Here is a 12,722-nt window from a genome sequence, read left to right as displayed (position 1 = left end):
TGCCTTAGAGACAGTGCAACAAAGGTTCATTAGATTGATTCCTGGGATGAGAGGGTTGTCCTATGAGGAGAGATTGAGTAGATTGGGCCTATACTCTGGAGTTTAGAAGAATGAGAGGTGATCTCATTGAAACATATGATTCTGAGGGTGATTGATAGGGTAGATGCTGAGAGGTGGTTTTCCCTGGCTGGAGAGTCTAGAGCTAGGGGCACAATCTCAGGATAAGGGGTCGGCCATTTAAGACTGAGATGAGGTGGAATTTCTTCACTCAGAGGGTTGTGAATCTTTGGAATTCTCTACCCCAAAGGGCTGTGGATGCTGAATGGTTGAGTGTATTCAAGGCTGAGATAGATAGATTTTTGGACTCTAGGGGAATCAAGGGATATGGAGATCGGGCAGGAAAGTGGAGTTGAGGTCGAAGATCAGCCATGATCTTCTTGAATGGCGGAGCAAGCTCGACGGGCCGTATGGCCTACTCCTGCTCTTGATCCTTATGTTCTCTGCTATATTGAATACAAAATGTGTTTTTGAAGTTTCAAAATAATTTGCCAATTTTCATAATTAACGAGTGTTTTCTATTTAAGTGAATTGAAGCTTGGTTAATTTGAACAGTATATCTGTTACCTTTTTTAGTTTCTTCAATTGGAATATAAGTATTGGTGTTAGATCTTTTATATACTGTGCATTGTTTCTCTCTTCATGAAAACTAAAACATTGTGTGTATATGTGTCCCCAAACAGAGATGCTGACGGAATATACTGGCATAGTAATGTAATTGTTGAACGAATAAAAGACACAGAAGTGACATCTATTACTGGTTCGATTTATGTTCTGAAAGGTCCAATGGATTATGTTGCAATGAAGAACCAAGGTATAAGAGCATCTTTATATGTACTGTTGCTGTTGGAAAATGCTATAAGCGACAAGAGCTCCATAACTATGATTTGGCATTGACGTTTTGATTTCAAGCTGACTGCTCCTTGGTGAAATTAGCAACACTGGAAATTGTCATATTATTTAAAGAAATGCCTTTGTTGACTACATTTTTATTTCACAGTACACAGCCTCAATTTATTTCCCTGATGGCCGTCAAAAATATGACAACCCCCGAAAGGAATTTGCTGTTTCAGTTGTGAGGCACTGTTCAAAATTTGGAAATTTCTTGGACAGTTCCATGTCTACTTTTGAAAGTTCAACTTCTAGTCCTGCCTATATTTTTTCCTTTCATGACTTAATTTTAATAAATTAATATATCTGCCAATTCAGATAGGTAACAGATGTAACCAGTGTTTAAGTGAAAAGTATATCTATTTTAATCTGAGAAATGTCAACACTTTTACTGTCACAGATGAATAATTCCCTTCTTCCCTTCAAAGGCACGTTTGCCACCATGCATTTTCCTTTCAACACTTGACAATTTATCCACTGGGGAGAAATTCGGTTGCTTGGCGCCTCCGGCGGGCGCTAACGGAGCGCTAGGAACTTAGTGCCCGAGTGCAGCGATTTTAGCGCCGCTCGCAAAATTGACCAGTCATGTTGCGGCAGCGCTAAACACTACCACCACGATCTCCTGCGCCCGCAGATCGTGACGTCAGTCAAACGAGTAGCGCCCCAGTCTGGATATTGAGTCGCACTCCCTGCCTTAGCGCCTGCCGCTAGAAACGACAGGTAGAGGGGAATGTTTTCACGTCGGGAAAGGGCTGGGGAAGCGCTATTTAAAGGCGGGCAGTTCCTGCCTTTTCTTGTCGGCAAAATTTTTGGTTTTAATGCTGTCCTAAGGAGTTTTGGGTTTTGGCCCTCAGCACCACTTTTGAGGTTCGTAAGTGCCGAGCTCTTTCCGTGGGCCAATCCATTAGTGCTTCCAACACAATTGCTTTTGAGGTCTCTCCAGGCCGAGAGTCAAGGCTGCAATGAGCAGGGAGAGGCTGGCCAGCAAGATGGCCCCTCCCCTTTAAGAACTGGACGGTGCCAGTCTGTCTGGCTTCCATGGTAATTGGCATCGTTCGGTAGCGTTCTAAGATAGCGCCTCGCTCCCTGACGTTTGCGTAGTGCCATATTTAGCGCTCAAATCACCTCCAGGAGCGATAGAGGCGAATTTTGCAGTTGGAGGCGATAATTAGTGCCAGGCGCTAAACTTTGTGCCTGGCCGAAATTAGCACCCCAAAATGGGCGATACCGAATGTTTCCCCCCCATTGTCTATAACAATTCCTTGTCACCTTAAATGAGAATGAAAAAGTGCTGGCATAGGTTTAACCCTTAAACTAACTTTTTTTTAAAACAGGATTTTCCAGTACCTTTTTTAAACAGTTCTGTTTTGGTTTTCCATTGGATTGGAAAAAGCATATTGAAGAATTCCTTGAAAGTAAGAGGTATGTTTTTTTGTATTATTTCTATTTCTATACAGTACTTTGTGTCTGCCTAATGTATCGAAGGTATAGACTAAAATTATCAAACCTAGTGGGGGAAATTTTCAAGAAAACAATCTCTGTAGAATTTATCACAGTATCCCTCATGATCTCTTGCTCACATCAAGTCCTGCACACATTGTTCTTTTGTCTTGATTGCATCTGAAATATTTGGTAAATATTTTAAAATGGCTGAAAAGTTTCCTCTCCATGTTCAGACTGGGATGAATTCAGTAAATTTCTCTGTCAAATATAAAGCCTTAAAGAAAGAATTTGTACAGAAGCTCCTGACAAGTCTTTCCTGAGTATGACTTTACACATCTGCAAATTGTGCAACAGATTCCAGGGAAGATACAAAGTGAAGCAGCTCAAAAAATTGCTGAGAGTTCATTAAACACCAGATAAATGGAGCATCAGTCTCCATATGGCTAAGAAGTTCGGGACCTGGAACGTCAGGACCCTCATGGACAACCCCAACAGTGACAGAGACTGTAGGTCCCGCATTGGACTCATCAGTCACCTGAGAACTCATTTTTAGTGTGGAAGCAAGTCATCCTTGGTTCCGAGGGACTGCCGAATAAGAAGAATATTGCAGAACACTTAGTGTAATATTTGTCCATGTTTAGTTTGTGCTCTCTAGGTAAACACCTGAAAAAGCTTCAAATTGAGTATTATCAAACTAATTCCCAAAAATTCCAACTTGCATCATGTATGCACCAATTGATACTTTGAGAGAACATCCATTGTTAGCCATTCAATCTCTGGAAAGAGTTTGTTCCTATTAAACTAACAACAGTGTTTGGAGATGTCTTTGTTCAAACAATTACGGCTATGTGTAAAGGTGGCTACATTTCAAGGTTGCTACATGTACTTAGTTTTTGGTTAAGTTGCTAAACAATCAGCTTATCGCAAAAGGATTGAGAAATTTCAGTCAGTTGAAATTTTGACTTTGGTGGGGAGGTGGGAGGAGAAAAATAGGTTAGACCATATTGATCTCGCTCTACAGAAAATCAGATCCTGTCAGTAGCTGCAGAAAAGTTTGGGTCACCATTCCCACACCAAAGGAGAAATCTAGCATTTGAAGGTGGGAAGAAATGAAAGCTATTTTGGAAGTTCACAATGGAAATTAAATTGTTGAAATAAAAACAATTATAACAAAAGTTCTCTTTTTAGGGAAAAGCCTAACAATCCAAACATAATAAGAGAGACTAAAGATGCCAGAATTCAAAAGTCACCTTCAGTGAAATCCAGGAAATCACAGGATGATTCAGTTTCAGCAGCTGATGTGGATGAGACTCCATCTACTAGATACAAACTCGCTGAATTGAAGATGTCAACAAAGGAAAAACATACAAAAAACTCTGAAATTGAGAATGGTAAATTTTTCAGTTTTGTTAAGCATTGAAAAGATATTCATTTAAATTCAATATGGTATAAAAGGAGTAGAAGTAACACTATTCGCTTTTTAAAATTTGAATATCTGTACATTCATTTTGAAGGAAAAATGTTTTGGTAATACAGCAACAATTCTACTCCATTCTGCTCCAAATTTGACACAGTAGCACACATCAATTCTATTTCTGTTTGTCACTTTGCCGCTCACTGTTGAGGAAACTAGGCATATTTTATTTGCAGGGGAGAGAAAAAACTGTTGCATTGGCCTGGATTTTGCAGTGGTAATGGCGGCGAACTGTCGGCATTCGGCATCATTAACCCTCTGAAACTGTCCGTAACTTCAAGATTTAGCACATGCGCAGCTAAGTGTGGAAATCCTGAAGTTGCTGTCAGTCATTCCCTGGTCCGCCAGGAACTCCCCAGAGCCAGCAATCAGTGAAATCAGTTGAACTGACAAAGTTAAGTTTTTCTGCTGTAATATCGCTGTTACAACAAAACACAACTTTTTGTGAGGTGTTTTAATAGGTGTAACTTGGGTTTAAACGGCATATTGACTGCTGAACAACCGTTCTGGCCATGAAAAACAAATTTTATATTTGTGGAATGTCAAATTTCTCCATTCTCTATATAGAAAATTACCAGAGTTTTAAAATAATTTTTTTAAGTTTTAAATTTCAGTTTGTTTATGATATTTCAGCTTCTACCTTAAGCCCGTGTGTTTGCCCCAGTCTTTATTTCGTGCTCCGTAAAAATTTTAAAAAGTGAATTCAATCAGTACTTTTTATTTTCTGGTTTGTTGTCTGAGAATTTTTCGATGTGACTGACTGCTTAGACAGCTTGATGACCCCACTGCTGCTCTCCACTGGGGACCCCTTTTGACAGTGCTCCAATCAATTTAACGTCTAGAAAGCTCAAGCTTTCGCCACAGAGATTGCGAGGTCTTTGAGGCCAGTGGCGACCGCTGTCGCTTTGCCGCTGACCGTAAATTCTGGGCCATTGTACCTTCACTGATACGGATATAGAAAAAATAGAACGTGGCAGATTGGAAGAACACTCTTGTTATTTCTATAATAAAAATTGATCTGCTGTGTGCAGTAGTATTTTTGAGGTAAATTTCCTGCTAAGAAAATTGGTGTAAAAATTTGTTATATACTTACACTTTTAATTTATAGCATGCATAAATGAATACCAGTGCACAATTCATTTTCAAATGACATTGGTGGTCCCACTTCAAAATATTTATCTAAACCAATAATCTGACTAGCTAATTAATGTCTCCTGTGAAAAAATCCTTTTTCATATCCTCCACATACCATATGGACAGGTTATTAATTGGGGGAGAATATTAGGAATTGATTCCATCTGACATTTGACCAAGCAGTGACATGACTCCTTCATCGTGTAATCCAGGTCCCCCAGTGGCCTACTGAGAAAAGACACTGCAAGGTCTGTAACAAATTCATAGAAACCAGAAGTTATCATTCCCAATCTGTGCTGAACTGATTTCACCCCCGCCCCCTTTTCTGGAAAGTGTCAGGTATAGATCAGGATCAACTGTGATACCAGGGTTTCCAACACTCCAAGATTGTCATGTAATCCCCAGGAATTAATGATTCATCTCCTGGACACTGCTGTCAGCAACAGAGAGAAAATCAGGTGCATTAAAAATTAGAGGGGTTTTTTTCTTTAATTTTCTTTGAACACTTTGCTTAATAATTATCAAAGAATTGGAGATGGGAGAAAAGGCTGTTTGACAGTCAAGAATCATTTGATTGGCTGATGAACAAGTCTGTTTACTTGCCAATAGGCATGGGAAAGTGATGCACCACCAGAATGGGTGTGTCAGGCAACCAATGTTGGAGGCGGGAGGTCTTGTGAGGAAACCTCCAGAAGTATGTCCAACCAGAGTTGGCAAGCCTATGTGATACCCCTAACTATAATCAAATAGTTTGCTGGCACTCCCTGTGTGGGCTCATACATGAAGAATGGCTAATTAGGCATTGACAATATGCTGCCACCTGCAGACCCATACAACTGTAACATTCAGCATCTTTAGGAGAGGATTGCAAATTGTATTTGAAGAAACATAAGATTGATCTTCCTAGCCATCAAATTCTCCAGCTGTCTTGTTTAGCCATGTCTCACCACCCAAATTTGTGAGAGTTCATTTTTCTTTAAATTGTATTCTTCATTGCCAAAACACCTGTTGATGTGTAGCGTTGTTTTGACTGAGTGTGTTGGTAGATTTTAACAGCCAAGATTTTTTTTAATTTGCTATGTGACAACAACTGACAGATTAAATTTGTGACATAGTCACTGCAAGTTTAGTGAGACTTAATCAAAATGAATTACTAGGAAATAACACTGTTAATTGATGATGTGGAATCTGTATGGGTAGAACTGAGAAATACCATGGGGCAGAAAACGTTAGTGGGAGTGGTATATAGACCTCCAAACAGTAATGCGGAGGTTGGAGATGGCATTAAACGGGAAATTAGAGAAGCGTGCAATAAGGGCACAGCAGTTATCATGGGTGACTTTAATCTACATATAGATTGGGCTAACCAAATTAGTAACAATACTGTGGAGGAGGAATTCCTGGAGTGTATACGGGATTGTTTCCTGGACCAATATGTCGAGGAACCAACTAGAGATCAGGCCATCTTAGACTGGGTATTATGTAATGAGAAAGGATTAATTAGCAATCTTGTTGTGCGAGGCCCCTTGGGGTGGAGCAATCATAATATGATAGAATTCTTCATTAAGATGGAGAGTGAAATAGTTGACTCAGAGACTAGGGTCCTGAATTTAAATAAAGGAGACTACGATGGTATGAGGTGCGAATTGGGTAGGATTGATTGGGGAATGTCACTCAAAGGTTGACGGTGGATGGGCAATGGCAAACATTCAAAGATCGCATGGATGAACTACAGAATTTGTTCATCCCAGTTTGGCATAAAAATAAAACAAAAAAGGTGACTCAACCGTGGCTAACAAGGGAAATTAGGGATAGCATAAGATCCAAGGAGAGGACATATAAATTGGCCAGAAAAAGCAGTAAACCTGAGGATTGGGAGCAGTTTAGGATCCAACAAAGGAGGACAAAGGGATTAATTAAGAGGGGGAAAATAGAGTATGAGAGTAAGCTTGCAGGGAACATAAAAACTGACTAAAAGCTTTTATAGATATGTGAAGAGAAAAAGATTGGTGAAGTCAAGGGTAGGTCGCTTGCAGTCAGAATCAGGGGAATTTATAATGGGGAACAAAGAAATGGCAGACCAATTAAATACATACTTTGGTTCTGTCTTCACAAAGGAGGACACAAATAACCTCCCAATGATGTCGGGGAACATAGGGTCTAATGAAAGGGAGGAACTGATAGAAATCAGTATTTGTAGGGAAATGGTGTTAGGGAAATTGATGGGCTTGAGGGCCAATAAATCCCCAGGGCCTGATAATCTACATCCTAGGGTACTTAAGGAAGTGGCCCTAGAAATAGTAGATGCATTGCTGGTCATCTTCCAAAATTCGATAAACTCTGGAACAGTACCCATGGATTGGCGGGTAGCTAATGTTACCCCACTGTTCAAAAAGGGTGGTAGAGAGAAAACGGGGAATTAAGCCTGACCTCGGTAGTGGGGAAAATGCTAGAGTCCATTATAAAGGATGTAATAGCAGAGCACTTGGAAAAAAGTGACCAGATCGGACAAAGTCAACATGGCTTTACAAAAGGTAAATCGTGCTTGACTAATCTACTGGAATTTTTTGAGGATGTAACTGGTAAAATAGATAAGGGAGAACCAGTGGATGTGGTGTATTTGGATTTTCAAAAGGCTTTCGATAAGGTCCCGCATAAGAGATTAGCATGTAAAATTAAGGCACATGGGATTGGGGGCAAGGTATTGACTGGTTGGCAGACAGAAAGCAAAGAGTTGGAATAAACGGCTCTTTTTCCGAGTGGCAGGCAGTGACTAGTGGGGTACCGCAGGGATCGGTCCTTGGACCCCAGCTATTCACAATATAAATGATCTGGACGAGGGAACTAGATGTAATATCTCCAAGTTTGCAGACGACACAAAGCTGGGTGGGCGTGTGTGCTGTGAGGAGGATGCCGAGAAACTCCAGTATGATTTGGACAGGTTGGGTGATTGGGCAGAAGCATGGCAGATGCAATATAACGTGGATAAATGCGAGGTTATCCACTTTGGTGTCAAAAACAGGAAGGCAGATTATTATCTAAATGGCAATAGATTGGGAGAAGGGGAAGTGCAACGAGACCTGAGCGTCCTTGTGCACCAGTCGCTGAAAGTAAGCATGCAGGTGCAGCAGGCAGTTAAGAAGGCAAATGGTATGTTGGCCTTCGTAGCGAGAAGGTTTGAGTACAGGAACAAGGATGTCTTGCTGCAGTTGTACAGGGCCTTGGTGAGGCCACACCTTGAGTATTGTGTGCAGTTTTGGTCGCCTTACCTGAGGAAGGATGTTCTTGCCATGGAAGGAGTGCAGCGAAGATTCACCAGGCTGATACCTGGGATGGCAGGAATGATGTATGAGGAGAGATTGGGTCGATTGGGCTTGTACTCGCTGGAGTTTAGAAGAATGAGAGGGGATCTCATCGAAACTTATAAAATTCTAACATGACTAGACAGACTAGATGCTGGAAGGATGTTCCCGATGGTCGGGGAGTCCAGAACCAGGGGTCACAGTCTAAGGATAAGGGGTAAGCCATTTAGGACAGATGAGGAGGAATTTCTTCCCCCAGAGAGTGGTGAACTTGTGGAACTCTCTGCCAAAGAAGGCAGTAGAAGCCAATTCATTAAATATATTCAAGAAGGAGTTGGATATATTTCTTAAGGCTAAAGGGATCAAGGGATATGGGGAGAAGGCAGGAACAGGGTACTGAATTTGGATGATCAGCCATGATCTCATTGAATGGCGGAGCAGGCTCGAGGGGCTGAATGACCTACTCCTGCTCCTATCTTCTATGTTTCTATGTTTCTTCTAATTGCAATCAAATTAATAAATTGTTTTGTAATTTAAAAGCATTATCTGGAATCGTATTGCATAGGAACAGGAGCAACGTTTCCTCTAAGCTGCACAGCTGTCTGCCGGTGCCGCGCAGCCTGGGACTGACTTTTCAAATGTAAAATTTTGCACATGGGTGAAACTTTGAATGGGCCACACAGCCCGTTAAAGGGACCACGCACCAACGTTCCCTTTAAGCTGCGCAGCCGCACAGTGCTTTTGAGGTCCCGTGCAGCCGGTGAGCCAGCTTTTAAATAGCAAAACCATGCATGCGTGGAATTTTGAATGGTTCGTGCAGCCTGTAAAATGGGCCTCATGGGCCAAAATAAATTAGAAGGAACGTTTGCCTCGCACGCAAAAGAAATTAGGGGGAACATTGAACAGGAGTAGGCCATTCAGCCCCTCGAGCCTGTTCCACCAATCAGATCATGGCTGATTTGTACTTTAAATCCATTTACACGACTTTGTTCCATATCCCTTGATATTACCCAACAAAAATCTCAGTCTCATTCTTACATTTTTCAATTTACCCAACATCCACAGACGTTGGGGGAGAGAGATCTATTCTTTGTGTGAAAAATTGATTACTAATTTCACTCTTGAATGGCCGAGCTCCAATTTTAAGATTGTGCCCTCTTGTTCTGGATTTCCTCACCAGAGGAAATAGCTTCTCTATATTTACCCAATTGTATTCTTTTGTCATTTTAAACACCTTGATTAGATTACCGCTCAACCTTCTCAACTCGAGGGAATACAAGCCAAGTTTATGCACCTTTTCCTCATCATTTAAGACTTTAGATCCTGATCTAATTCTGGTTAATCTGCGCTGTACCCTCCAAGGGCTATAACTTTCCTGAGGCGCGTTGCCCAGAATTGAACACAGTGCAGCAGATGCGGTCTGACAATGACTCTACAACTGAAGCATAACTTCAGCCCCCTTTGTATTTCAGCCCCCCTTGAGATAAAAGCCAACATTCCATTAGTATTTTAATTACTTTTTATACCTGCCACTAGCTTTGTGATTTGTGTTCATGCACATGCATCCCCTTTGCTCATCCACAGTTCGTAGTATCTCACCATTAAGAAAATATTCCGATTTGTTTTTCTCAGGTCCAAAGTGGATGCCCTTGCACTTCCCAACATCGAATTCCATCTGCTATAATTTTGCCCACTTGCTTAGTCTGTCTATGTCCCTTTAACTTCCTGCTAAAGTGTAACTTCCTCCCTTTTGTATTCCAGCCCCCTTGAGATAGAGTCCAATATTCATTAGCCTTTTGAACCTGTCCTCTAGCTTTTAGTGATTTGTGTACATGGACACAGAAATCTTCTCCGCAGTTCTTATTTTCTCATCATTCAGAAAATGCTCTGATTTATCTTTCTTGGATCCAAAGTATATGACCTCACACTTACCCACATTGAACTCCATTTGCCACAGTTTTGCTCATTCACTTAATCTGTCTATGTAACTTCCTGCTCCCCCTAACTTGGTGTCATCTGCATTGATACTTATGGTGAAAAGGTGAGGCACCAGTATAGGTCCCTGAGGAACACCACTAGTCACTCCTGCCAATCCTTTATCCCTACTCTCTGTCTCCTGCCTCACAACCAATTTCCAACCCAATTCCATGCGATTTCATTTTTGCTAATTTCTTGTGTAGAACCTTATCAAATGTTCCTGGAAGTCCATATAAATAATGTTCATATACATACTCTTATCCACCATGTTAGTGAGCTCCTCAAAAAATTCATCTTACTTGAGAAAAATAGACGGAGTGGATTTAAACTATTGAAGATTGTGATACTGCTACTAAACTAAGTGTGTGTAAAGTTGGACTGAAAAAAAAGATAGAAAGCAAATCTAGGTCAGTCTATTTTTAAGACCTGTGTACAAAATTTACTTTGACCATTTTCAAGTTATCTCGCATTCCTGATTCAGTGGTAGACAGAGAGGTGAGAGTTTGTTGCCGGGGTAGATGACAGGTTAATGTGGTGTATGGCCCTGAAAAAAAGGACGAAATTGGCACTGTGATCTAAATGGACTTATGACCTTTTTCTCATTCCTATATTCCTTGTAGCCCAATCAAAAGATAGAGTTGAGGGGGGAGAAATTCGGTGGAGCCGCAAACGGGGCGCCAAGTTCGCCTGGGCGCCGGAATTAGCGCAGCGATCGGAGCAGTTGCGACCGCCGGAAATTCAGCTTGAACGTCCCAAGAGGGACACAGGGCGAGGCTCAAGGCGCTCCGCGTCCCTCTTAGGGCGCTGAAACTGAATATCGCAGCGCAACGTGCCACACGCTGCGGCACGGCGCGCTGCGGTACTGCAGGCCTCCCTCCCATTCTTAAGGGGGAGGGGCCTGCACCAGCGCGATCAGAGATCGCGCGTGCCGGCAAAAGAGCCCGGCACCGAGGAGAAGTGCCGGGCTCTCGGAAAACAGCCAGCACTGCCGCGGGGGGGAGAGCAGGAGGCCAGGGACGGAGGTGCTGGCAGGCGGCCGCCGAAAAAAACGGCCGCCCCGCACTTCCACCTTAATTTGCGCCACAGGTAGGCCCCGTGAACCGGACGCGATTTGCGAACGGCGCTACAGAGGCGGGCGCTACCGAATATCGAGATCGGGGCGCTGCGCACACCGATGACGTCATCGGTGGCGGCGCAGCGCAACAGGCTAACGCCGCCATTAGTGCCCCAGCTAAATATCGCGGGAGGCATGGCCAGTGGTGCTAAAGCTTGAGTGCCCTCTTTAGGCGCTAACTGGTGGCACAGCCCACCGTATTTCTAGGCCGAGGTTTTGTGGCTGTAGCTTATGCACAAGTTAACTTCAGGTAAATATCTGTTGAGGTTTACCACTAATTGAGTAGATTACACAAATTTATAATGTGACCATTAAATCCTATCTATGTAAACTACCTGTTGAGGCTTTACTTATCTCATAAGAATTAACTTATTTGGCTTTTATTTAGAAAAATAATACAAGATAGAGGCTGCTATTTTATCAATTTAGCAGTTTATTAAGTGGCCCAGAATTTAAGCAGTATCGGTAATCTGAGAAAATTCCTTGCTTTTTAACTTGTGAACTATAGAAAGAATTTACTTTTAGTTTCCTTGTGTTTATATTACTATAAAACTGTTTACATGCATTGATTTTGACATTTCTGACTGTTTAAATGGCTTTCATTACTTTTTTTAAATAGGAATTAAAATTTCCATGGAAACATCTATACAAAGAGGTGCACTGACTAGCCGTAGTGGTCGTTGCATTAAAGCACCAATGGAGTATTGGCGGGGACAGCGATTAGTTATTGACAATACCCTGAACGTTACTGTCATTGAGGGTGGAACCGATTACTTGACTTCCAGCTTTCCGAATACTCCAGTGGGTACAATACTTTATAATAAATGGAACAATAAATACTTATGATATTGATGTAACTTTATTTTTTTTATATTAATAAATCATAGAAAATGAATGCTAGAAATGAAATTTCTTTGAGGACCTCAGATCAACAGCAAAAACAAAAAGCATCCACAGAAGGCCTGACTGGAAAACAAAATAGAAGTAAGAAAATGTAACTTCTGTAAATATTTCTGTAATACATGCTTGTCCTACTTTTCAGTTTTCATATTTCCCTAGGTTTTTAATTGTTTTGTAGATTTATATTTACTGTTGTATCTACAGTACAATAATCTCCTTAAAAGTAAGCTCTGCAAATCTATGGTATGGGGAGTCTACATGCCAATGAGACTGAGCCCAGGTTACCACAAAAGTACTTGAGGCAAATCGCGTAGATGCATTTTTGTGGAAGCTAAATAAGCACATGAGGGAGAAAGCAATAGAGGCATATGAAGATGGGTGGGAGGAGGCTTGTGTTGAGCATAAACGCCAGCAGAGACCAGTTGGGCCA

The 12,722-nt window shown here is 41.6% G+C and overlaps 1 protein-coding gene across 1 annotated transcript in view; it reads left to right on the top strand.

Annotated features, from left to right (window-relative positions):
- mis18bp1 (MIS18 binding protein 1) overlaps positions 1-12,722 on the top strand; it is a 101,378-nt gene that overhangs the window by 48,209 nt on the left and 40,447 nt on the right. The window contains exons 6-10 of the mRNA XM_086002923.1: positions 741-871; positions 2,283-2,370; positions 3,580-3,782; positions 12,012-12,193; positions 12,280-12,376. Coding sequence (XP_085859049.1) covers positions 741-871; positions 2,283-2,370; positions 3,580-3,782; positions 12,012-12,193; positions 12,280-12,376 — 701 coding nt within the window. The remainder of the gene's footprint in view (positions 1-740; positions 872-2,282; positions 2,371-3,579; positions 3,783-12,011; positions 12,194-12,279; positions 12,377-12,722) is intronic.

The sequence above is a fragment of the Somniosus microcephalus genome, chromosome 12, assembly GCF_052327205.1.
Source record: "Somniosus microcephalus isolate GS21.2 chromosome 12, FLI_Smic_1.0, whole genome shotgun sequence".
Lineage (NCBI taxonomy): Eukaryota > Metazoa > Chordata > Chondrichthyes > Squaliformes > Somniosidae > Somniosus > Somniosus microcephalus.
The sequence above is the reverse complement of the archived record's forward strand: the minus strand, read 5'-3'. Positions and strand labels throughout refer to the sequence as shown.